At 42.2% G+C, this 26,329-nt stretch overlaps 1 protein-coding gene across 1 annotated transcript in view; it reads left to right on the top strand.

Moving 5' to 3' along the window:
- Positions 1 to 5,086: 5,086 nt before the first annotated feature.
- Positions 5,087 to 26,329, top strand: part of LOC103181010 (atrial natriuretic peptide receptor 2) — a 63,064-nt gene continuing 41,821 nt past the window's right edge. Inside the window, exons 1-4 of the mRNA XM_007897193.2 lie at positions 5,087 to 5,831; positions 7,693 to 7,898; positions 8,750 to 8,863; positions 18,186 to 18,321. Coding sequence (XP_007895384.2) covers positions 5,087 to 5,831; positions 7,693 to 7,898; positions 8,750 to 8,863; positions 18,186 to 18,321 — 1,201 coding nt within the window. The remainder of the gene's footprint in view (positions 5,832 to 7,692; positions 7,899 to 8,749; positions 8,864 to 18,185; positions 18,322 to 26,329) is intronic.

A 26,329-nucleotide genomic window follows, 5' to 3' on the forward strand; every position in this document is an offset into this window, starting at 1 on the left:
ACAATTCAAAATCACGTTGCTGTTCTTTCCATCTTTCCTCCACTGTCCATTGTCTTTCTTTGTCATCTTTGTCATCTTTCTTCTGCTGGACGTTTTCAATTTAAAGAACTCATTAAACCAGGTTTTGTCTGCCTGTTCAGATGGACATTAAAGATCCTGTGGCACTATTCAAAAAGACAAGTGAGTTTTCTCCCTGTGGCTTGGCCAACAATCCCCCAGATAAAATTGGTCATTCACTTGTGGCTGTTTGTAGGACATTGCTGTGCGCAAATTGGTTGCCACAGTGTTCAACCACAAATATACAGTCACTACACTCCACAGTAATTGCTGTGAAGTGCTTTGAGATGCCTTGATACAGTGATAAAATGCTATATCAAATGCAAGGATTATTATTATTAAACCAACCCAGAATTTCACCGAATACTGCATTCGACTTTCCATAGGGGAAAGTAAACATTGATTAACTTGAAAATGGCCAGCAGATGGCAGACTGTGTCTGAGAAAAAAAAGGACCCCGTGCCTCAAAGAAGAAAATAACAAGTTTAAGATTTTTCAAAATAACCTTCAATCGGGAATTCTCATGATTAGTTGTAAAATAAGCAGAGCATTTGAATACATTTGGGTATTATATAAAAAACACATCAAAATAGCTTGAAAGGGTTTGAAATAGTGAACTAATTTATCTTGCTTATATAATTCTAAATCATAGAATCATAGAATTATACAGCCCGTCGTGTCTGTGCCGGCTCTTTGAAAAGAGCTATTCCAATTCAATCCCACTCCCCCGCTATCTCCCCATAGCACTGCAAACTTGTCCTGCCCAAATAATTATCTACTCTCTTAAAAGTTGTTATTGAATCGGCTTCCACCACCCTTTCAGGCAATAATAATAATAATAATAATAATAATCCTTGCATTTGATATAGCGCTTTTCACGTCGGAAGGACGTCCCAAAGCGCTTCACAGAATACACTGTAAAGTGAATTGACTGTAAATTTGTGGGCGAACGCGGCAGCCAATTGCGCACAGCAATGTCCCACAAACAGTCGTAGATTGAAAATGCCAATTTTATTATTGTTTTTGGTTTTGGAGGGATTATTATTAGGCTCTGTGTGGAGTAAGGAAACTTGCCCAAGGTTTCGCCCTCTGCCTGGAATTGAACTCAGGTCTCTCGCTTGCAAAGCGAGTGCTCTAACCACTGAGCTACAGGACTCCACAATGCATTCCAGATTCGAATTAAGATGTTTCTTAAATAATCTTTCAAATGTGATGTTAAATCAGGGTCCCTTCTGCCTGTTCAGATGGATGTTAAGGATCCCCCAGCCCTATTCAAAAAGAGAACAGAGTTTCTCCCAATGGTCTGGCTACTAAAAAAGTGGTCATTGACTTTTTGGGTACATGTGCAAATTGACGGCTGCATTCCCCCACAAAATAAACAGTCATTACACTTCATATTAAATCCTGTGAAGAACTTTGAGAGGTTCTCCTGATGTGAAAACCCAAACGCTATGTCAAATGAAAACATTTAATTCAGAGATACAGGAACCAGACCTAATTATTTCTTACACTATGATACTGGAGTTTGATGCTACTAAATTGCAATATAATGATGGGGTTTGGCTGTTCAAATTGGAACTTTGACATATAATATACGCTCACTCTTCCTGGCAAGAAGCAGAACTTACATTGCATTACACTATACAGTTAATCCTATTGTTTTATTTAATATGGAAGCGATATTACATTAGTTAATTGGAAATCGTGGCCTGAGTTGGACATGTTCCCTGATGTTGCAAATTAATAACCAAATCATTGCTAATGTCTGTGCAAAATCGGTCACTGTTTTAACACATAAATGCAAATAAAGTATTATAAATGATCTACGGGCACAGATCTTCGCAAAGCAGTGCTGTAAAGATAACTACTATATCAACCCTTACCTGATACAGTTACTGTATGTATAATTCCATGCCTTTAATTCACACTTGTTTAAAGAGTGTAACAAACTGTTTTGCGATAAGCGATTTGATTCACTGCTTCAACAAGTGTGGCAGCTTTTTGATCAGGTTTGATTGATCGCAGTTGTAGCTGACATATTTTCTGCAGTCTCAAACCATCACAGATTTTTCTGTCTCTCTTTCTCTCTCTCCTGTTGTTCGCATTCAAGCACTTTCATAGCTTACTGCCATCAGTCACCAGAGAACCGAGTGAGATACAGTGTGTGACCCATGCAATTCTTTTATAACACATTTCAGGACTGTTTCAAGCTGAACGTTTCTATATATTTTATTTTAAAAATTCGCCGACTCTGTACTTATAATTTTTTTTATCTTAAAAAAATTGTTTCACACGAATTGAAAACTCTAGTAATTATGCCTTTTTTTTCCATATGGAGGGGTTGGTTTGGGTTGTGTGTGTGTAAGAGTGAGGGAGGAAAATGAATGCTGCAAGGAAATGAAAAACAATTGTGTGGGGCAGAGATTATACTGAATGTTTTATTATATAAATAATAAATTATATATTTTTCCTTTTTTATTCTTCTTTGATTTCACTCACTGAAATAATTCGTATTTATTAAATAAAATCTTTAGTATTTATTAAAGAAAAAGTTTAATAAAAATAGTTTAATTCTAAGCCAGTTTATTTAAATACATTTGTCACATCAGTTAAGGTCACAGAGAAGGAAGTAATGAATCTATTACAGATTGAGATTACCCATAGTGACTGTATCTAATCTTTGTTGTCCTGTTCCAGATGTTTGGGTTTTACGATGATCATGCTATTCATTTTTTCCATTCCTGTTGGACAGGTGGACTGTTCCTGTCCATTGCTTTTAAAGGGATCAAAGCAGAATCATGCTGATCTTTAAAGAATGTAAACAGGTGCCATTCTGCAAGCCCCAAGTTTCCAATCCATTAACAGTAATAGGCAGGCTTTTGTCCATCTTAAATCTATATATAAGTTTGCTAAAAGGGCAGGGTAGGAGCCTTCAGAAATTCAGTCTACTAACTGACCATCTGGTGTCCTGCCAAAAATAGTCTGTTGAGGCATTTTTGTCTCCTAAGGTTAGTGCATCGATATTGGGGAGGGGGAGGGGTAAAGTTCTATGCCTTTGAAATGATAATAAAATAATGATTTTTGCATTTGATACAGCGCCTTTCACGTCTAAAGGACATCTCAAAGCGCTACACACCTTTCACCTTGAAATGGAGTGACTGTGTAGTTTTTTTAGGCGGAAATGCCAACTGAGCTGGTTTGTTTGATGCTGTGTGACTGTTGTGCTTTTTTCCTCTTCTTTGATTTCACTCACTGGAAACACCAAAGGCTTAAAACAAGGCTGAACTTATTAAGGTGATCATTAAACACAGCCTCTAATCTGTAGAAAGGCTGCATTCTGTATATAAAACACACAGGGGATTGGTCTGCCAGTATCGGGGAGAGGGGAAGATCGATCTTAAATCCCACTTCCAGGTGGTTAGGAAATCCTTAACATTGTTACACAAGTATATTTTATGCTAATTACATTTATTATGCATTTTATTGTGAGTTCTCCCCTCCCTTCCAAAAAAAAAGTTATTTTTTTAAAAATACAGTTGGAATGGATTCCAGAAACATCAGACCTTCAATCTACCTGCATTTACCCAACTATACAAAGATAGACCCCCGAACTAACAAAGTGAGTCAATCAAATCAGCTAAACATTTCAAAAGTGTTTTTTGGGCGGAGTGTATCCAAGATTTCTGCTCACAGAATACACAATTTACTGTGCGGTATGTTCTGTGAAGCGCTTTGAGACGTCTCAACGACATAATAATACGAAAGGAAAGAAAAAAAGAAAGAAAGAAACACAATGCCACGATTAGGAGGCATCGTGGGTGGGTGGGTGGGTGGGTGGGGGGGGCAGAGGGGGAAAAAAAAGCACACACGATGCCTCCTAATATTGTTGGGAATATTTGTATTTGGTGAACGCCATGGGGTGCAGAGGCTGAACACAGTGAGTGTGAGAGCTGTGTCTGGTAGATGGCGCTTTAAGCCCTGGGTTTGGTGGGTGGTGGGAGGGTGGAGGGGGGGGTGTAAAAACACACACACACACACACACACGAGCGGCTGCCCTGACGCTGACGTGCTGCACTGGAGCAGAGGGAGGGGAGGACTATGGTAATAGTCAGTCAGGTGGGGTGGGTTTTTTTTTCGAGAGGATCGATGTGGTTTGGAGAGAGGGAGAGACAGACACAGGGGAAAGATGAATAGTCCGAGAGTCTGTCCACATCTCCTCCAGACAGAGACTCGCCGACCATAGGACAGACAGACAGACAGACAGACAGACAGACAGACACAGGATGAAGTGCGACTGAACCTCCAACCACTCCAATATTATGGAGGGAAAGACACGAGGGGGTCGTGTGTGCTGAGGGACAGCAATCCCGTAAGGCTGGTGGGTGGGGGGTGGTGACTGGTGGGTGGGGGGTGAGGGAAGAGGAAAAAAAAAGCAAAACAACAAAAAAACAGGGTTTTTTTTTATTGGGGGGGAGAGGGGTCGGAAAGAAGAAGAAGAAGGAGAAGAAGAAGAAGAAGAAGAAGGAGGAGGAGAAGAAGAAGGAGGAGGAGGAGGAGAAGAAGAAGAAGAAGAAAGTAAAAGAAGAGACACACACAGAGAGAGAGAGAGAGAGAGAGAGGAAAGAGAAAAAAAGAAAGAAAAAAACAGCCGAAAGGAGAGAGAGAAAGAAAAAAAAGAAAGAAAAAAAGAAAAGAAGGGGAAAAAAGAAAAGAAAAAAAAACAGAACATCATTTCCTTCAACTCAATTCCTCACTACTTTTGAGAGGGGGTCAATAGATAAGAAGCTCTTATATATCATTATAGTTTTTTTTTCCCCTTAGTTTGCAACCTTGATATCTTTCCTCTCTTTTTTCCCCCTTTTTTCCCCCCTCTCTCTCTTTATCACTGCCCCCCCCCCCCCCCCCCCCCTCTCTCTCTCTCTCTCTCACTTTACCACTCTCTCCCTCTCAGTCTCTCACTTTACCACTCTCTCCCCCTCTCCCTCTCTCCCTCTCCTATCCCTCTGGTCCTGGGGTTTTCCATGCAACCATGAAGCTGACCTGCCCCCGGAGTTCCTTCCCCTCCCTCCTCCTCCTCCTGCTCCTGCTCCTGCGCTCCTCTCTGGGCAGCCCGGGGGGGCGATGGCGGGGGTCGGGGTCCGGGAACACCAGCGTCAACATCGCCATCGTCCTGCCTCACAACAACACCGAGTACGCCTGGGCTTGGCCGAGGGTCGGACCGGCCATCCGACTGGCCATCGAGAAGATCAACGGCGACCGGAGCCTCCTGAGGGACCACCACCTGACCTACAAGTTCATGAGCAGCGAGCAGGACGGCAAGTGCGCCGATTTCCTGGCGCCCATCCACGCCGTGGACCTGAAGCTGGAGTACGACCCCGACGTGTTCGTGGGTCCCGGCTGCATCTACACCACCGCCCCCGTGGCCCGTCTCGCCACCCACTGGAAGGTGCCCCTGGTCACGGCCGGGGCTTCGGCTTACGGCTTCTCCAACAAGACGGGAGAGTTCAACACCACCATTAGGACCGGACCCGCTTATCCCAAACTGGGCGAGTTCATCAGCCACCTCCACTGGACCTTCAACTGGACTTCCAGGGCCGCCCTGATCTACCTGGACATCAAGAGGGACGACCGCCCTTTCTTCTTCATGACCGAGGGCATCTACACGTCCCTGGAGTACGAGTTCCCCAACATCACGGTGTTCAGCAACACCGAGGAGCAGTTGGACCACACCGAGATCCTGGCCATCGTGCACTTCATCAAACAGCACAGCCGGAGTGAGTGTGTGTGGGAGAGAGAGCGCCCATCGGCGCCTCTCCGGGAATAAAGGGCCTTGGAGGGAGGGAGAGAGAGTGATGGGGGGGGGGTTGGGGGAGAGAGAGAGACAAAAAAGGGTTTCTTATCTTTTTTTTTAGGAGGCAACTCGTTGAGAAATTATTTTGCTACATACGCACCTTATTCGCTGCAGATCAGAGCTGGGGAGGGGGTGGGGTGGTGGGGGGAGTGGGGGGTTGTGTATGTGTTGGGGTTGGTGAGGGGGGGGGTTGTGTATGTGTTGGGGTTGGTGGGGGGGGGGGGGGGTGGGGGGCTGTTAGTTAAATTATCTCACGTTTTGCTTTCTTTTTCTGTGTGTGGTTTTCAAGTCGTTGATTGTTTTATTCAGTTCCCGTTCAAAATGTACTTTTAAACCCAGCGGAAAAAAACCATCTCTTTCGTTACAACTATCTGTTGAACTGTGGCCCATATATACATCATTCAGACCCAAAGAGAGAGGGAGGAGAGAGAGAGAGAGAGAGAGAGAGAGAGAGCAATGACTGATATAAATTTTAGGTCGAAGTCTTGGAGATTGATTGGGGGGGAAATTACTGAAACCTTTGCACTTTTGATTCTGAACCCGTTTTTTTTTGGTGTGTGGTAAAAAAAAAAGATAAAACCAGGCACTGCGCTACACGCACCAAATACGAAACCCAGAACTACAACGCACGGTTTGGAAAAGTCGTGTGTAACTTATTCTCTTAAGTCTTAACACTCTGGCATTGCAAACTGGCGAGGAAGTTAGTTAATGAGTGTCGTCTTGAAAATTCCCTGTCGGATCTTGACACCACGTTTAACTGCTTTGGCGGTGTCAGCGCTAAATGAAGCTCCAATGAGAGAAATTAACAAAGAAATCGGAGCTCAATGCGCATGGGTTAAGACCCAGACTTTGCGTATATTATATCGCAAGAGATACGCCTGGTTGCAGAGTACATTAATTCCCCTTAACTTCTACACAATGACTTATCATTTCCTTGAGCTGATTTTGCAACTTGACATTTATTTCCAAGTCGTTGAACCAAAACGTTTTACTACTACTGGTTTTATTCCTTTTTTTATATATATTTTTTATTTTTAAAAAGGGGGGAAAAACAAGGGGACTTCCTGACTTCACGACGCTTTAGGAAACTTGTAGCACTTTCCTGGGGCAAACCGGGAAAAAAAAGAGCAAATGAACAGTCACTGCACTTTGACACCAATTGTTCGAGAAGCCCTTTGAGACCTTTCGATGTTTCAGGCGCTGATTTAATTAAACGCAAGAATTAATATAGTTCATGTAATAAGCAATGCATCACCTGAATCTGGGTAACAAAGTGACAGTCAGTCAGCCCCTAAATGACTATTCGATGCGCAATAATAATAATAATAATCCTTGCATTTGTTATAGTGCCTTATCTCGTTTTGAGACTTCTCAAAGCGTTTCACATAATTTACTGTAAAGTATTAGTGACTGTATATTTTGTGGGCGAATATATCCTTGCATTTGACATGGTACTTTTATTGTATACCTGTTTGGCACAAACGGTTTAATATTTGTAGTTAAAAGGGTTTGATTTTATTTGTTTTAAAAATAATAATTCAAAATTCAACCCTTTTATCTAAAGAGTGGATTTGCTCTATGTTTGAGAGAAAGAAATAGTCACCTTTTGGGTAAGAGTCAAGTGGGGAAGTGTGTGTGTTTGTGTGTGGGGGGGGTGGGGGGGTGGAGACGGGACGTAGAAAAGCATATTAATCTGAATTAAAGGTGTTGATTTCTGTACGAAGTGGCTTTTAATTTATCAAAATGTCTCTCCCTTCCCTCCTCTCCTCCCCCACCACCCCCAGTTGTGTATATATGTCTTCCCTTCGAAGGTTTACGCCAGATCATGTTGTACGCCCATAAAGAGGGACTGACGGGTGGGGACTATGTCTTTTTCTACGTGGATGTGTTTGGGGAAAGTCTCAGAGGGAATTCGCAATCGCCCGGAGGGTCCTACAGACTCTGGCAAACCAACGACAGCCATGAGGAGATCCTCAAGAAAGCTTTCGAAGTATGCACGTTTCTTTTTTTAACCCATCATTTTGTATGAATCCTCGCATCCCAACCAACAACCCTGGTGTTTTCTTGGCTTCGACGCATTGTGTGTTTGGTTGGAAACGCGTGTAAACAACTGGTGCAAATGCGCCTTGATCCAGAGTGAATATTATATCTCCCTTGTTTTATTTTTTGCCTTCAGTGTTATGTATTTTTCCTGCCAGGTGGAGGAGAGGGTGGGGTGGGGTGGGGGGGGGGGGTTGTGGGCGGTGAAATGTAATACAAAACGGTGGAACTTTGAGGTGAGATGGAAATTGAAATCCAAATGGTTGAAACCGACAAGCCATTCACTCTCATGTAGGTTTACAGTTGCCAACACACTCACAATTCCGTTGTAATCACAGGAAAAGGAATGAATGGGGGCACTTATCGCAAAGATAAGAGCGCATTGGGCACCTCACACAAATAAATACTGTCTCCACATTGATAGTCACTTGCAGGATCTTAACCCTCCAGTTTTGTTATTTTTGTGACGGTTTTTTTTTCGCCTTGCAATGGAATGAATGGCTTTTAAACGACATTTGTTGCAAAAGTACAAGCTGAGTGTGCGAACAGTGTTCAAAATCCACAACCCTGTCCCCTCCCCTCAAACTCCCCAGACCACCACTGCCATCGCCGAGACCTGGCGCTTTGCTCGGTTACTGATGTTAATGTTAATGATGATCTTGCTCAGTTGCTCTTTGTCCCCTCTTCCCCAACCCCGACCAGCAGCGAAGTGAGTTGCTCAGTGAATCACACATGCACACGCTCTAACTGAGATCATCTATGTTTTTTTTTGTCTCTCTCCCCCCCCTCCACCTTGCTCAGTCTGTTATGATCATTACCTATCGGCAGCCAGAGGACCCGACATATTTGACGTTTCAGGAAGATTTAAGGAGCAAAGCTAGACGTGAGACGGGCATAATTTTGAACAACACTCTGGTAAGGGTCCATGAAATACTGTACCAGCAAATTAAATGGCTTTAACCAACGCAAGTCACATGTGCTGTAATAATCCAGGTAGATGGATACTGTAGTTAGTTCATTTGCTTTGCATCCAAAGCAGTGAGTGAGCAAGTTTAAGTGTTTTTGGGAACTGGAAAATAGTTGACCAGGTTTTTTTTATTTTCTCTCTCTCTCTCTGTCACCTTTGTCGCAAAACTGGCGACTGAATTCTGCTGAGATATACAACAACAACAATTTGAACTTATATAGGGCCCTCCATGCAGGGTAGTGTCTCAGAATGCTTAACAGTGATGGACCCTGACTCCGAACTGGGAGGGAACGGGGGAGGTGGCCGTTAGAACAGTCGAAGTGGAAAGTTTTCAGGCGGGACCTGAAAGAGGCGAGAGAGAGATGGCAACGTGGAGGGATTGAGGGAAAATGGGCCATAGTTTTGTGGCGTAGTCGCTGAAAGCATGACCTCCGATGGTGGGGCGGAGGATGCGAGGGGGTAGAGAAGGGGGAGTTGAGTGAGCAGCAGCTGGGTGGGGAGGGGTTCGAGATAACAAGTGGTGAACTACATCCGGGTGGTTGTGGTTGAGAGGGAGTAGTCAGAAATGGGGACAAAGGAGTGTAAGGAGGGAGGAGTGGCAGGAGCCATGGTGGAGGGAGATGGCGGTGTGGATGGTCTGGGTGGGGTTGAAGGGTTCATGGAGGGAGGGTGATGCAGCCAAGCAGATGTTTTCAATGCAAATGTACTCAGTGGAAAGGTCCATTTCACATAAATACTGCACAGACCTCTTGTATTTCCACATACAGTACATTACTTGAGTTTTCTGTGACTCGTGTGACAAGCAGGAGTGGTGTTGCTTTTCAGTCATGATTTTGAATAACAGGGAAGCTTCCTTTAAGGTTAAAAATGTGCGTGTTAACTGTTTGATTGCAAATCATGCTAAAGGTGGTTTGGTCATTTTATTTCCCAATATTTATTTTTCATTTAAATGGAATGAATTGGAATACCACATGTATTATGCAATGTGCCATCTTGTGACCAAATGCATGCTAACAAATCCCAAAACATGCTTTGGTTATTTTGAACCTTAGCATTTGTGAGTCATGTGTAAAGGGTTCAACAGTGGTTTGAAACAGATGGAGAAGCATCTGACATTTTGTTTTAATGAGCACAGATCTCTGGACCTTTCTGAAATGGAGGATGTTGACTTCACTCCAGTCTCATGTATCACATATGGGTGTGAATAATAGTTTTCATGACATTTTTCATCTGTAAAGCACAGAATCTGTTCTGAAACATTATGCGTTTTACCCCAATAAGAGCTAAGGTGCTGTATTTTCTTTTATTCTCTTAATATTAAAACATTGTAGTCCTGTAAAACTATTCATTTGAAAAATGGCTCCTTATCCAAATAAGGCACTGGGCAGTAGCAGATATGACTATAAAGGTGACATTGTTAAAATAAAGGGTTGGTCAAACCGCATCAGGAGTACTGTGTGCAGTTCTGGTAATCTATTCATGGAAGTATATTCTCCCTAAGAAGCTATAGAGACAAGCAACCAAGATGATCCTGGGGATCAGGCAGGATATTAAATTAGGAGGAAAATCTCAAGAAGCTGGATCTGTTCTCGTTTGGTCTGCCATTTTCCATATTAAGAAGGAAATTTAACAATGTTGAGTCATGCAAGTTTTCCACTGTAGCAAAGGCTTCAAATACCATGGCACGGAGGTTACAAATGACAGGGTGAATTCTTAGGCATGTTTTCTTAATCGAGACGCCTCTGCTTACCTAGCAGTAAGTAGGAACCTGGTTCTTAGTAGATTGCGTGATCGCTTTCCAGGGGTAATCATCCCTTCAAAAAAAAATTGGTTGTTCAATCCACGACTGTTTGTGGGATACTGCTGTACACAATTGACTGTTGCATTTCGCCCACAAAATACACAGTCGATGCACTTTAAAATATATTCTGTGAAGCACTTTGAGACGTCCCAAAGACATGTTAAGGCCCTATATCAAATGCAAGGTTTATTTTTATTATTATCGTTATTATATTATAAAGTTAGGAGCGAGAATGGAAATCAAGCAAAACATACTCAGACACATGGTAATACATTTGTGGAATAAATTACTGCAGAAGACCATTGAAGCGGAAAGTAAAAATGGGCTCAGAGGCAAACTTGTCTAGAGACGAAGGATTCAGAACTAAAGTAGATCGGTAGGTTGAGATTTTTTAGTAACAGTTGGTAATAAGCTTGATTATAGACTTTTCGATTCTCAAACGTTGTTCTGTTATTATCTTTTATGTAATCTATGCTTCTACCTTTATCGTGTGGAGCATTGTCCATGGTGCAGTAGCAAATACAATAAGTAGTAAGAAGCACTTTGTGTAAATGTATCTGATAAATTAAAGGCAACAATTGAATCTCCAGCTTCTGACAATGTTGTTATCTGCTCAGCCTTCATGTTCGTGGTTTGCAATGTCTTCAGAACTCATCATTCTAACTGCTTTCTTGTATCCACTGCCAACCATCTGTTATGCTCCATTGAGCAGTATATAAAATGGTGAAGAGCTACTCAGTTGTAGTACCTCTGATGTGATGCTGTTATTTTCCAGACCAAACATTCCAATCAGCAAAGCCCATTTTTATGCCTAAAATGTCAATTTGTTTGCCCAAAAACATGAAATAATACCATTCATTTGGTAAAATAGGAACACTAGGAGTGAGATGAAACCTATAATTGAATCCAAGGGTTATAAATTACGCAATCATTCATCTCTCTGTTTGCTATGTTATTAGAGCCACTCAAATAGATTTCAGCCTTTGGACTCGCTCAGATATTCGTATTATTCTGCACCTCTTGTCACTGTCTAATTGAATCTTACACAAGCTCTAACAACTGCAGTCCCATGTTTGCCGCTGCGTATTGGCATAAACTGTAGCCAATGAGGTCATAGCATTAGTCATTGTGCAAATCCATGGTCCCTAGAGTTTAGCAGGTAAAACATGTGCTGTGAGCGCATGCATCACTCAATATCCAGCTGATGTCTATAGTTTGGTGTGTCCAGTGAAAGAATGTTCATTGTATCACACATTGATGGAATACACCAATTAGTGTTCCTACATTTTTAACCAGGAAGTGAGCAATATATGTAATTAAATATTGTGCTCTTTGTCTATTAATCTTTTGAATTGTTAGTCGTACCATTGTGAGCCTTGATAAAATACTAATTCAATTATATCTGGATAACACTACTCTTTTCCAACCTTCCTTCTTTTCCTCCTTCAATTTCACTGTTGTTACCTCTGGAATACAGTAATGTAATTGTTACATGTACCATTCTGCATAAGAGATTTAGATGTTACATGTACCATTCTCCATAAGAGATTTAGATGAGTCAATACTGGTGGCAGGGATTCTTCCCACTTAGCTCCTGTTAATCCTGCAAGCCAAAGTCCGAATGCGTAGGGTGGTGCTAGCTGGACAAGCAGTAGGAAGCTTGCCATTCAATGCTTTCGGTGGTAAGCTATGCGGTTTTAGTTAGTTAAACTCCAGCAGCACCCAAAGTACATTCCAAGCCCTATGGTCCAATACTCTGCAGAATTAGGTAAGCAGGGTGTGTCCCACCGGGGGGAGAGTGCTCATTCCATTCCAATACATGGGAATTTCTATATGTAGGTGGCATGGTTTGGATACTCTTAAGCATGGTGATGGATTTCTGCATGTTCAGACATCTGGATGATCAAAAACAATGAGTCCAGTCAGGACTACAAACATTTGAGGTCAAGCAGCATATATCTTTCTGTGGAGGGAAGAGTCTCTTTGAGGGTCAACTAGCTCTAAGCAGACATATCTTAGTGAAGCAAGGGACAACTGCAATAACTGCAACAACTGAATGTATTATTGATGGTTGCCCAGATTTTCCTTCTCATCAATGAAGCTTAGAGAAGTAGACATTTCTTCAGTCTTGCAGTGCTCGCAAATAGGCTGCAGAATTTGTGTACAGTCTACCCAGTAATTTTACTTTACAGTAAATCCCGTAAAGTGATTTGAAATGTTCTCCTAACATAGAACTACAGAGCCACAGAAAGTTATAGCACAGAAGATGACCATTCAACCTGTCATGTCTGTGGCCAGCTCCCTCAAAAGCAATGCTTTCAGTCCCATTTATAATAATAATATAATAATAATTATATCAGCCTTTATCAGCCCTTTCCCCATGCCCCTGTAGCTGACTCTTTTTAAGTTAGTTCCCTCTTGAAGGATTATTACTTTTTCAGTACTCTTGAGACGCTACTCCGTGTGAAGGGTGCTGTGTAAATGCAAGTGGTGTTATCAAGCTCCTACAACAACAACAATTTACATTTGTATAGTGACTTTCACATTGGGAGGAAGTCTCAAGGTGCTGGACAGTCAGGGATTTGGACTCGAGCAGGGTCCAAATCCTTATTTTGTACACGCATTTTCTACACACCAGAAAATACTATTAGCAACAAATTAAACATCAAACATACAAAAATAAAAGAGAGCGACTAGGGCAGCGTTGTTCAATATATTAGCCACATGTCACTAAATGGGAATCCATATATGGCTAAATTGCATTTTTGCAATGTTGCAATTTTACACAAAGATTTATCTTGAGAAATACCCAAAAGTTATAAACCCTGTTTGTGGAAAAGAACAAAATGTTTAAATCAGTGACAAAAATATAGTAATAAACTCATGGCCTTATGTGTAAAATCATAACATTGTTTTACGATGAATAATAGTTATTTTTTGTGGAGCTAAAAGCTTGCAACTCATCTGCTAATTATGTGCGCAGTCATGTCAGTTTGCCAAATGCAACTGAATGTGGTTGGTCTGGCAAAGGATTGTTGGACCGAGTGTTTATGTCAAATGCCACAAAATGTCACAATTAACTTGTTATTTTTAGTAATCCAGCAAAATCCAGTCCATGAGTGGTTAATGGGTAAACAGTGGTCAGTCACCACTGAAGCAAAATGCATTCATCAATGTACAGATTATTTATCTTCCATTTGATTTATTATTTGCTTATAAAAATAATCCTTGAATTTGATGTAGCACCTTATCGCGTCTTTGAGACGTCTCAAAGAGCTTCACAGAATATATTATAAAGTGAATTAAAATTATATTTTGTGGGTAAAATTTTGTGTTAAATAGAACAATATATGGAGCTTGCAATCTATCCTTGAGATACTTCAGTAACATTTGTTACTCTAAAATATGACAGCTGCATTCAGGGATTAGACGAAATGCAGGAAAGAATAGAAAAATAAAGAATAATAATCCTTGCATTTGATATAGTACTTACCAAGTTAAAACATCTCTAAGTGCTTCACAGGATTTTCTGTAAAGTATAATGTTGCAGTAACTGTAGGAGGCTAATGTGAACACAGCGATATACCACAAACAGTATTGAAGTAAATGAAAAATTCTTTATCTGGGGGATTATGAGACACCTGATAAAACTCTCTTCTCATTCCAAATAGTGTTATAGAATCTGTAACGTCCACCTGAAAAAATAGACTTGACTTTGGTTTAACATTTCATGCAAAGGATGGAAAATCTGAGAATGCAGCACTCCAGTCAGACTGCTTTCGTGTGTCAGCCCAGACTGATTTCCAAGTCCTGAAATGGGACTTGGACCCATAACCTTTGTGATTGAGAGGCAAGAGTGCTAGTAACTGAACCAGGCTGATATCAAGTATGGATATATCAATGAAAGCAGAGAAAGCCTTGCTACAACAACAACAACAAGATTTCATTTACAGAACGCCTTTCACGTCCGGAGGACATCCCAAGGCGCTGGACAGTTGGGTCAGGACCCGAGCAGGGGGGAAATGGTCAGGGTGAGCGGAAGGAAGGGAGGGAGCGAGGAGGGGGTAGAGAGTCGAGAGGGGAGCTGAAGGCACCCCTCTTGACTGCAACATTTTTGCTGATAAAAATAATAATATTATTAATAATAATAATGCCTTATCTCGTTGTTGATACATCTCAAAGCCCTTCAGAATATATGGTGAAGTGAATTGACTGTAAATTTTGGGGGTGAAAAAAAAAGGTTTATACTTGCATTTGATACACATATGTCAGATTGTATTTGAAATTGTAAGCACACACCACTTATCCTTCATATCTATGCCTTGAAATCCTGATTGACCCCTATCGTGGCGGGGGCTGTTCGTTTTCACAGAATCTATTTCTCCCCTGAGCTCACAATGCCACTAAGGGATTTTTCCACATTGTTTTACAGTAGACTTCTCCACACTTTTTAATACTATATTCATCAGGTGACTAACCTTCTGGAAAATTATGAATTCAGTGGAATTGAACATACTCCTCGAAAAACGTACTCCCTAATTATCGGGAGTGAATAGCATTGTGCTCGAAAGCAATTTGAGTTCTTACTTTTATGTCATTTTCTGTCTGCTGAGAGGGTAATTGTGTGGTAGTTTCCTACTCCCTGTTGACGTTACTTTTTAGATGTCCATTACAGTATGTGAGTGGCCCAAATGACATCCAGTTTTCTCCTGCTTTCTGTGGAGAATTGTCAGATGTTGCTGGTGCAACTTAAGTTTATTGGCTATCTACGCAATTCACTTCACTTCCAATTAATTTGATTCTGTCAAGCATTTTCTTGGAAACATTTCATTGATGTGAGACACTACACAAATGTAAGTCGTTGGTTTGAAGAGCCATTTGGTATTTCTCTGACTGGCATCTGGTGTTAAGAACATGGAGGAGGAAACTCCAAATGCAGATTCATTGCAACAATGAATTTTTAGTATAAAGAAAGCCAGTAATGTATGTCATAAGTCCTGTCTTTTTGATAGCTTAGTCGTTAGAGCACTCCCCTCAAAAGCGAGAGGACCTGGGTTTGATTCCTGGCAGAGCGAAATGTTGGTCAAGTTTCCTTACTCCACACGCCTATGTTTACCTAGCATTAAGTAGGAACCTGTTTGTCAGTTGATAGGTGGACCGCTTTTCCAGGAGTAATAATTCCTTCAAAATAAATAAAAATAATTTGGTTACTCAATCCACGACTGTGACACTGCTGTGCACAATTGGCTGCTGCGTTTCACCCTCAAAATATACAGTCAATTCACTTTACAGTATATTCTGTGAAGCACTTTGAGACGTCTTGAAGATATGATAAGGCGCTGTATCAACTGCAAGGATTATTATTATAATCATAGTTCTGAACCTTTATTACCAGATTTCTCACTACAACCCTCAATATCGTCTCTTTCCAGATACTCATTAGTTGCCATGTTAATCCATTTGTGCTACCTATTTCAATGGCCTGGCCTGGTCACTTGTTCCGATTGCCATTTGCACACTGTTCTGTGGTCCAGAGCATCAGTAATATGGCCAGACTCCGCTGACTCCCCATCACCGAACGGGTTGACTTCAAGATCCTCACACGTGTTCAAATTCCTTCATTCTCTGGCATCTCCCAACCTCTTCAACGTCCTCACTACCCAATCCACCATCTGGCGCCTCCGCTCGACTGGCACTGACCTCCTGCTCATCCCTCACACCCTCTGCTCCACCATTGGGGGTCGCGCATTCAGCTACTATGCGCCGAAAGTCTGGAACGCTCTCCCTCAGTCCCTTCGTCTTGCCCCCTCTCTCCCCTTTTTCAGGTCCTGCCATAAAACCTTCCTCTTCGACCGTGCTTACTCCCACCCGCCGGTTCAAAGTCAGGCTCCATCACTGTTAAGCACTCTGAGACGCTACCCTACGTGGAGCATGCTATATAAGTGCAAGTTGTTGGGGTTGTTGTAATATATTTTGTGTTACTGGGCTAGGTAAGTCACGCAGCTTGATTTTATCTTCATGTTTTGCACCAAATGAATGGAATCAAAGAGGCTTTGAAAAAAGTGTGATACAAAATGACTTACCACATTTTAATGTACCACATTAGAATTCAAAACTTTGACAACAAAAAACAATTGATTTATACAGCACATTTCACATCGGGAAGACATCCCAAGGTGCTAGGCAGTCAAGGGTTTGCCCCTGAGCTGCGGACTGGAATCAAGCGGGGTGGAGGACAAAGGTGGTAGTTGCGGGAAGATGACCAAAGACGCGGTCAAAAAGGAAGGTCTTGAGACAGATCAAAAGGAGGCAACGGAGGGGCTCAAGGTGGAGGGACTCCAGAATGGAACTCCAGAGGGTGGGAGCAGAAAGGCTAAAGGTCCGACCTCTGATAGTGGAGCGAGCAGGGCGGAGGCCGTGGAGCAGGCCAGTATTCACCGAGTAGAGGGAGAGGACATGTCGGTAGGGTGTTAGGAGGTCACAGAGATAGGGCAGAACAAGACCATGGAGGGCTTTAAAGGCAAGGACAAGGATTTTAAACTCAAATTTAGACTTGACTGCTCTTGCCTGTATTTATTTGCTTTTAAATCTCTGTAAAAGGACAGCCGACACGTTGATTTCATTGTAGACGAATTTGCAGAAGCAGGTTGTGAGTGAGTGGAGCTCGGAATGAAACCAACGCCCCCAAAATCCCATTGATTTAACAATAACTGTGTTAATATAGAATATGGCATTTATTTCAACACAATGAGGAAGGATGCAATAAATTTACATTATATAGCACATTAGATGGATGGATCGCCTGGTAGAAAGAAGAGAGGAAACTTAATTGCTGAGAATTACCAATGCTTTATGTGAAGAACTCAAATATTAGTTCAAATTATTTGAAGTTGTACAAGGTAAGGCCTGGGGAGCTGAATAAGAATTAATGCCATAATATTGTGCTTGGTGTTATTTAATGAGCACTAATTTGGTTGTGGAGTCCTGTAGCTCAGTGGTTAGAGCACTCGCTTTGCAAGTGAGAGACCTGAGTTCAATTCCAGGCAGAGGGCGAAACCTTGGGCAAGTTTCCTTACTCCACACGCCTAATAATAATCCCTCCAAAACCAAAAACAATAATTAAATTGGTCATTTTCAATCTACGACTGTTTGTGGGACATTGCTGTGCGCAATTGGCTGCCGCGTTCGCCCACAAATATACAGTCAATTCACTTTACAGTGTATTCTGTGAAGCGCTTTGGGACGTCCTCCTGACGTGAAAAGCGCTATATCAAATGCAAGGATTATTATTATTATTATTATTATTATTATCACCCTTTATGCTTATTATATGTGACAAATTGCAAATTTGAGGGTAGCTAAATGTGTTGATCACGGGTTAGCCCGTGGGCTATTGGCCCAACATGCAATTCACATTCTCCAATTGTAGTTATACGTATTGACTGCTTACCTGCACTGTTCTTTTGCAGATTAATTTTATTGCTGGCTGTTTCTATGATGGTATCACGCTGTATGCCATGGCTCTGAATGAGACACTCGCAGCAGGAGGAACCAAGAAAGATGGGCTGATTATCACCAGGAACATGCTGGACAGACAATTCCAAGGTAAATTTTGAGATTTAAATTTGTTTGTGCTGTTTGAGATTACTAGGCACAAAACTGATTTGTTTTACAATCTAAGGTACAATGAGGCACAAATGTACAAAATTGTTCAATGCACAACTGATTAGGAAGCTGGATTTCTGCAGGTCTTAAAAATAAATGGCTTCAAATTAAGTCTGAATTTAAGAATTTTCCACAATTCTGTGGGATCTAAATTTTGAGATTTAAAGCGTCTTTAACAATTTCAAACAAAATATTCTTCAACAATTTCAAAATTTGATGCTTGAAATTTAAGCAGGATAAAGAAAATATTGTCACCATTGGCAATTATCATCCAGAGATAAATTGCAGTCGAGAGTCTATAGTAACTGATTGCTTTGGATTACAAAAGGTCAGACTGGTATCTTGTGAAGCAGCTAATTAAATGTTTTCCGTGAAAAAATCTGAGAAAGTGGTAGAGAATGTGCAGCATTAAATATCTGACATCTGTATTTTTACTTGCTTAAAATAACCGGACAAATTAATGGTGTAAAGTGCAAACATCAGCACGGACCGAGGTGGAGGAAGGGAAGGTGGTCATAAGTGGGATGAAAAACACAAGTCAAGATGTGCCTTGGAGGCATAAAGAAAGGGAAAGACTGGAGGGATTCTGGGATGGAGTTCCAGAAAGTGAATTCAGAATGGCTGAACTCGCTGGCTTATGTGGAGAAAAAGCCTAGATATAATAGTAATCCTGGCATTCGATATAGCGCCTTGTCACATCTTCTAGACGCCTCAAAATGCTTCACAGAATACACTGTAAAGTGAAACAAAAACAGAAGTCGCTGGGCACACTTAGCAGGTCAGGCAGCATCTATGGAGAAAGGAAAGTGAGTCAACTTTTTGGGTCCGTGACCCTTCATCAGAACTGGGGCATGATGGGGGAGAGAGGGTTTTAAGGGCTAACAGAGAGGGCCCTGGGAGGCACGGCAAGGAAGACAAAGGAGAAAATTTTCAGGTGAGTTTTCAAGTGAGACAGCGATTTAGGTCCAAAACCACCAATGTAGTTTACTGCATTCACTGCTCACGATGTGGTCTCCTCTACATTGGGGATACCAAACTCAGATTGGGCGACCGATTTACCGAACACCTCCATTCTTGTTGGGATCTTGTTTGACCCTCAGCTATCCTTTCTACCCCACATCTGCGCCATGACCCGCTCTGCCTTCCCCCACCTCCGCAACGTCACCCGGTTCCGCCGCTGTCTCACACCGCAGGCCGCCGAAACCCTCATACATACCTTCATTACATCAAGGCTCAACTATGCAAACTCATTGCTTGTCGGCCTCCCCAACTCCTTCCTCCAAAGGCTGCAGATCATCCAGAACTCTCCAACCTGTGTCCTCTCCCGCACTAGGCTCCGTGACACTATCACTCCCATCCTTGCCCAACTCCACTGGCATCACACAAAGGATACAGTTCAAGATCCTGGTCCTCACTTTCAAAGCCCTCCACGGTCTTGCTCCCCCGTACCTCTCCAACCTCCTAACCCCCTACCACCCTGTTCGCTGCCTCCGTTCACCAGGCTCCGGCCAGCTTCACGTCCCCAACCTTGCTCGCCCCACTATTGGCGGGCGGGCCTTCCGCCACTCTGCCCCCACCCTCTGGAACTCCATCCCACAGTCCCTCCATCTCGCCCCCTCCCTCGCCACCTTCAAGACCCACCTCAAGACCCTCCTCTTCAACCATGCTTTCAATCTCCCTGCTTCCCGCCCCCTGCCCTCCACCCTCCCCCTCCCCGACCCTCAGCTCAGGTCCGTAACTCTCCTGTCCAGCGCCTTGGGATGTCCTCCTGACATGAAAGGTGCTATACAAATGTAAGCGCAACTCTGAACTTCTGATTTCTTGCCATTCAACTGTCCCGCCCACTCACACTCTGACCTCTCCATCCATGGTCTCCTACACTGAACCACAGCGCAAGCTCAAGGAACAGCACCTCATTTATCTGCTAGGGACCTTACAGCCCTCTGGCCTCAATATTGATTTCAACAATTGCAGGCCATAACAGCTCATCTTCCCCACCACCTTCTGAGATCAATACCACATCATCTGGGTCCCACATCTCTCTCTCTCAGGTCAACCTGTTTTGTTGCAATTTTCACCCCCCATTTATTTTTCATCATTAACACCTCTTTAACCCATCATCCCATGTCCTCTACCCCATTTTCTCCTTTGTTTTCGTTACCCTGCCTCCCACTTCTCTGTTAGGCCTTAAAAGCCTCTCCTTCCCAACATGCCCTGGTTCTGACGAAGGGTCGTGGACCCGAAACGTTGACTCACTTTCCTTTCTCCATAGATGCTGCCTGACCTGCTGAGTGTTCCCAGTGAATTCTGTTTTTGTTTCAGATTTCCAGCATCTGCATAATTTTGCGTTTTGTTTATACTGTAAAGTGAATTGACTGCGTGTTTTGTGGGCTAATGGTCTGTTTCTGTGTTGTAATATTTTGTGATTCTTTGAAAAGTGGGAAGTAGCAGAAAAGATAATGCACTTTCTTAAGGCCATTAACTGAAAAGCAATGATCTCCACTGTCTTCTTCCTCGCTAAGTACTTGTAGCAGGATTGTATGAAATGGAAGTAATTTATTTTTAAAAAATAGGTGAGGTCAGGCTGAAAACCGTTAAATATTACTTAAACATCTTAATTGGTTTTAATTAGCATGGAATAGGATACGGTTGCAGCCTATAAAATGTTAATGTGCCATCAGCCATGTATATCTTGCTCTATTTCTTAATGGGCTGAAGTAATGGCAGAGGGTAAATGCATTTTAAAATTCAGCTCCATAAATATTTAAAACTGTGATTCATTTGGTCATCTGCAGCAGAAAATGTGTGCCATACATATCTACCTCTCAGAAGGCTTGTTGCATTTATTGTGACAGCTGTACTCATTTCCTGTTTATGCACAGTGCCGCACCTATCCATAAGTCTGTCTTAGCCCTGGGGAGCTTAGAGACTGGGCTGAAAAAGTAATCTCAGATCACTACTTCAGGATGCATCAAGACAGTAGAACAAGAGGACATAGGTTTAGAGTTGTAAAGGGCAATTTCGGGACAGATTGCACAAAGTTTTTCTTTACTCAGAGGGTAATCAACGACTGGACCAAGTTGCCAGCAAGGATGGTAGAGGCAAGGACACTGGACTCATTAAAAAAAAAGCTTGATACTCTAATAGAAGTAGAGTAGGGTGGATCTTCTGGAAGGATGAGATCAGATGAGCCAAAGGAAGTTTCTTCATCCAAACCCCCAATCTTGTGTTGGGCTCCTCCAGATTTTCAGGGTTTTCTTTCTTTCACTCGACTTCCATAATCTGCAGACAAGCAATGACAAGTGATATGCATTAGTGTTATGGAGGGGTGGGGGTAAGAAAGTTAAAATAGCTTTGTTTGTTGATAATTATTGGATTGTTGATAGAATGTGGCCAACATGCCCAGTCGATAGCAAAGCTGATCTTGCAGTGTGACCCTTCCCCTCCTCTCCCCATCTGATGGGCAAAAAATACAGCATGAAATATGCACATGCTAACCCTTAGCCATTGGAATGTCAGTTAGCAGGATTGCGACTACTCAACAAAAAATAATCAGAGTTAAGATGTTATACGAACATAGGAACAGGAGTAGACCTCAGCCAGTCGATCCTGCTCCTCCATTTTATTAGATCACGGCCGATCTGGAACAACACTATTTCTTTGAACCTTCACATTATCTCTTAATACACCTGGTAATCACTTACTTCCCTTGTGTATACTCTTTGGCTCTCGTCAACAAATCAAATCCCACAGCTCTCACCTCCTCCACCTACCCAACCTCCGCCTAAAACTCTCCGAACCCGTACGCAACCTTGGCATCAGGTTCGACCCCCAATTGTCCTTCCTCCCCCATATCCGGTCCCTCACCAGCACCGCTTTCTTCCACCTCTGACGCATCGCCCGTCTCCGTAAATAACTCTCTCTGAAGGCCGCTGAAACCCTAGTCCATGCCTTTGTCACCCCTAGGCTGAACTACTCTAATGCCCTCCTCACCGGTCTCCCATCCACCACCATCCATAAAATCCAAATCATCCAAAACTCTGTTGCCCGCATTCTCACCCGCACCAAACTACATTCCCCGATTACCCCAGTCCTTGCCAGACTGCACCGGCTGCCTATCCCAGAGAGGATCGATTTCAAGATCCTCACCTTTGCATTCAAATCCCTTCACTCCTAACCACCCCCCTACCTCTCTGACCTCCTCTCTCCTCAAAATAGTACTCATTGCCTTTGTTCCTCCGGGTCTGGCTTCCTCCTCGTTCCCTGAGTTCACCGCTCCACTCTTGGTGCCGTGCCTTCAGCCACTATGCCCCAAGGCTCTGGAATTCCCTTAATCACTCCCTTCGCCTGTGGAGTCCTGTAGCTCAGTGGTTAGAGCACTCGCTTTGCAAGCGAGAGACCTGAGTTCAATTCCAGGCAGGGCGAAACCTTGGGCAAGTTTCCTTACTCCACACGCCTAATAATAATCCCTCCAAAAACAATAATTAAATTGGTCATTTTCAATCTATGACTGTTTGTGGGACATTGCTGTGCGCAATTGGCTGCCGCGTTCGCCCACAAATATACAGTCAACTCACTTTACAGTATATTCTGTGAAGCGCTTTGGGACGTCCTCCCGACGTGAAAAGCGCTATATCAAATGCAAGGATTATTATTATTATTATTATTCGCCTCGCCCCCTCTCTTTCTACTTTCAGGTCCCTACTGAAGACCTTTTTTTCGACCATGCCTTTGGTAATCTTTCTTCCCCTCCCCCTGGCTCGGCCCCGGGATTCGTTACTTTGAAGCGCTCTGGGACGCCGTCCGTAGTAGAGGGCGTTATATAAATCTAAGTTGTTGTTGTTGTTGTATTGCAAATCAGCTCACCAGATCTGCGATGTGGCAGATTCAGTGGCTGCTCAGGCCAGCTTTGGGACCGACCTTTGTGATAGTCCATGGAGGGTTGTCACACCCCTTCACCAATCTTGCTGTCACCTTGGTCTCATTGATCTTATTTATGAATACTTTGATAATTGTTTTCAATGTTAGTTTACATCACATGACACAATATTTCCCTGCGGAAATGAGCAGAAACGCTCCTTTCTTTGAAATGATTTGTTGCTTGAATTGTAACCCAGCCACTTGTTCCCAGGATCTTTGTGCATTTCTGAAGCTGGCCACTGGGAGTTGCAGGAGAGCAGCCCAAGGAGTTTATCTAATTTCTTTCACCCTGTGCGCAAGCTCCTCTCCTTCAATCAATATTAGCGATCAGCAATTTGACTTGAGACTGAGAATAATTGGAGTGGGGGCGTTAGGATGAAATCGTGGAGTCCTATAGCGTATTGGTTAGAGCGCTTGCCTCGCAAGTTTGATTTGATTCGTGGGTTGGGTGAAAACTTTCCTTTGTTTACCTGACAGTAAGCAGGAACCTGGTTGTAAGTCGATTGGCGGATCGCTGTCAGGGGATAATAATGCCCCCCCCAATAAAAATGTGGTCACTCAAACCACGACTGTTTGTGGGACACTGCTGTGCGCAATTTGCTGTCGCATTTTGCCTACAAAAATATACAATCAATTAATTTTACAGTATATTCTGTGAAGCACTTTGACATGTCTCACTTTGAGATGTGATAAGATGCCATGTCAAATGCAAGGATTATTATTATTATTATCATCACTCCAGTGTATACAGTGCAGCACAAAGAATGTTTAATTCATGGCATTCTGTGATGGAGCCAAACACTGTTAACTTTTACTGCAGTCATGAAAGTAAAAATGGGTCAGTGCTAGGAAATGAAACATTGTCAACATCACAGATTTCCAGGGCAGGTATTGAATCAGATAGACAAAGAATAAGATTTTCTGTGCACTGCTTGAACAATAGGTCTGAGCTATGACACTCACAACAGTGCTTGCTTCTGCTCTGCACCATCTTGCTTCCTTGTGGCCTCTCTTAGTAAAACTGTTCACTCAGCACTAAACGATGGCAGTGCTTTGCAGTAGAACATGCGCCTACCAAGGGATTGATGGACATTTCCCAAAGCCATTTAATTTAAGATGGTTGACAGTGATCAGAGAGGAGATTTTCATGCCATCTGTTTGAACTGGATTTGACCCTCATCCTGGACATGAAAGGAGATTGCTCTAAATCACTGTACCACCCAGTCCTTTAGGATCTTGTTAGATATTGATGCTGGCATGCTGCTGCACTGTTGTGTATTTTAGGGAACGTCATTTAGCTCTGAAATGTTATTGATTGCTCAAAAAGTAAACGGCAGTGTAAACAAACGGATGTTTATGCTGACTTGGAAATGTCTTAATATAGATTAAACACAAAATTTGAAAGAGTGTCTTTCGTGACGTGTTGCTGGCTTAAGCTGAATTTCATAGTTTTTGACTTTGCCAAATACTTCTGCAATTAAGAAGCATGAGGCAAATTCATACTGATTTATTCTGTATCCCACCATGCAGCGTACATCACAACCATCGTGCGGAGTCCGTAATCATAAATCGTTCCTCCAAGCTCTATTTAAGTGGATCAGTCAATTCCCCGCAGCCTGAGCGAGTTTTCATTTATCATAATAATAATAATTGACTGTTTGTGGGACACTGCTGTGCGCAATTGGCTGCCGCATTTCGCCCACAAATATAAGGTCAATTCACTTTACAGTCTATTCTGTGAAGCGCTTTGAGACGTTGATAAGACGTGCAAAGTGCTATATCAAATGCAAGGATTATTATTTTTATTATTATAATCCTTGCATTCAATATCCAATAACAACAACAAATTACATTTGTATATCGCCTTTTAAGGTCAGGAGAATGTCTCACAGCACTTCACAGGATTTAACCTAACTCGTATGGCTGTGTATTTCATAGGCGAACACTTTGATTGAGCAAAATAATAATAATGCTTACATTTGATGTAACACCTTCCCACTTCATACTTTTACTGTGAAGTTTAGGCGAAAATGGAAGCTAATTTGCTCACAACAATGCCTCCACAAACTGTCATTAAGTGAATAAGTAGTAAACTTTAATAAAAGATTAGCAATCTTTCACATATCAAAGATATAAGTTTTATCAAATCAAATTAATGCTTACGACGGATTAGTGATCAAATTAATGTTTACGACAGGTTAGTTAGGTTCACTACAATGAGCTGATTGGATCAATACAGTGGCTTTGATGGAGGAATCGACTTGTTAACGTGTGTTGATCCATGTTGATTGTAGTATATCTCTCTTTCCTCGAGATTGGTTATGGTTAGCTGCTCCATTCCCAAAACTCAGTCCTTTCTCTCACCCCAAAATCTTTGGTTCTTTGTACCTTTTTGGTCATGTATGTCAGTCTGTTCAGTTGTTGTTAAAAACACCAGATGCAAAACCAAGGACAAATTTTATCTTCCATTTGACCTTGCATCCATATATTTGCATCATATAGTTTTGCCCACAAAATATACAGTCAATTCACTTTGCAGATTATACTGTGAAGCGCTTTGAAACGTCTCAAAGTCGTGATAAAGTGCTATTTCAAATGTAAGGATGATTATTATAGTCAGCTTTTATGATGTAAACAAATCCATGAGTCTTTGCGATTTTCTTTGGTGAACTTAAGACACCCCAGAATTCCGGGATTGCTTACAGAATGGAACAGAGTAAAAAAAAATTAATTAAGGGAGTTATTTGTTGAAACCTAATAAATTGACTGACTGTGAAGTTTAACATTGGCTCATTCTCTCCAGCTGGTCAATAAATGTACGAGTTTAGCGTTGTGAGCTTAGAATGAGAAAACCCTATTGTAATGTCCCAGGACCAAGGTCAATAATGTACTAACCAGCAGAGAATGCAACACGTCACCCTCTTAAGTTCCCGAAAATTAGTTTCCGATTATTAATGCATTACTTTCTTTCTTGGGAGAATAAATTATTTTGTGACTCAGCTTTCCTGTGTGATTGTACTTTACAGCA

The sequence above is a fragment of the Callorhinchus milii genome, unplaced genomic scaffold, assembly GCF_018977255.1.
Source record: "Callorhinchus milii isolate IMCB2004 unplaced genomic scaffold, IMCB_Cmil_1.0 Scaffold1, whole genome shotgun sequence".
NCBI classification, from domain to species: Eukaryota; Metazoa; Chordata; class Chondrichthyes; order Chimaeriformes; family Callorhinchidae; genus Callorhinchus; species Callorhinchus milii.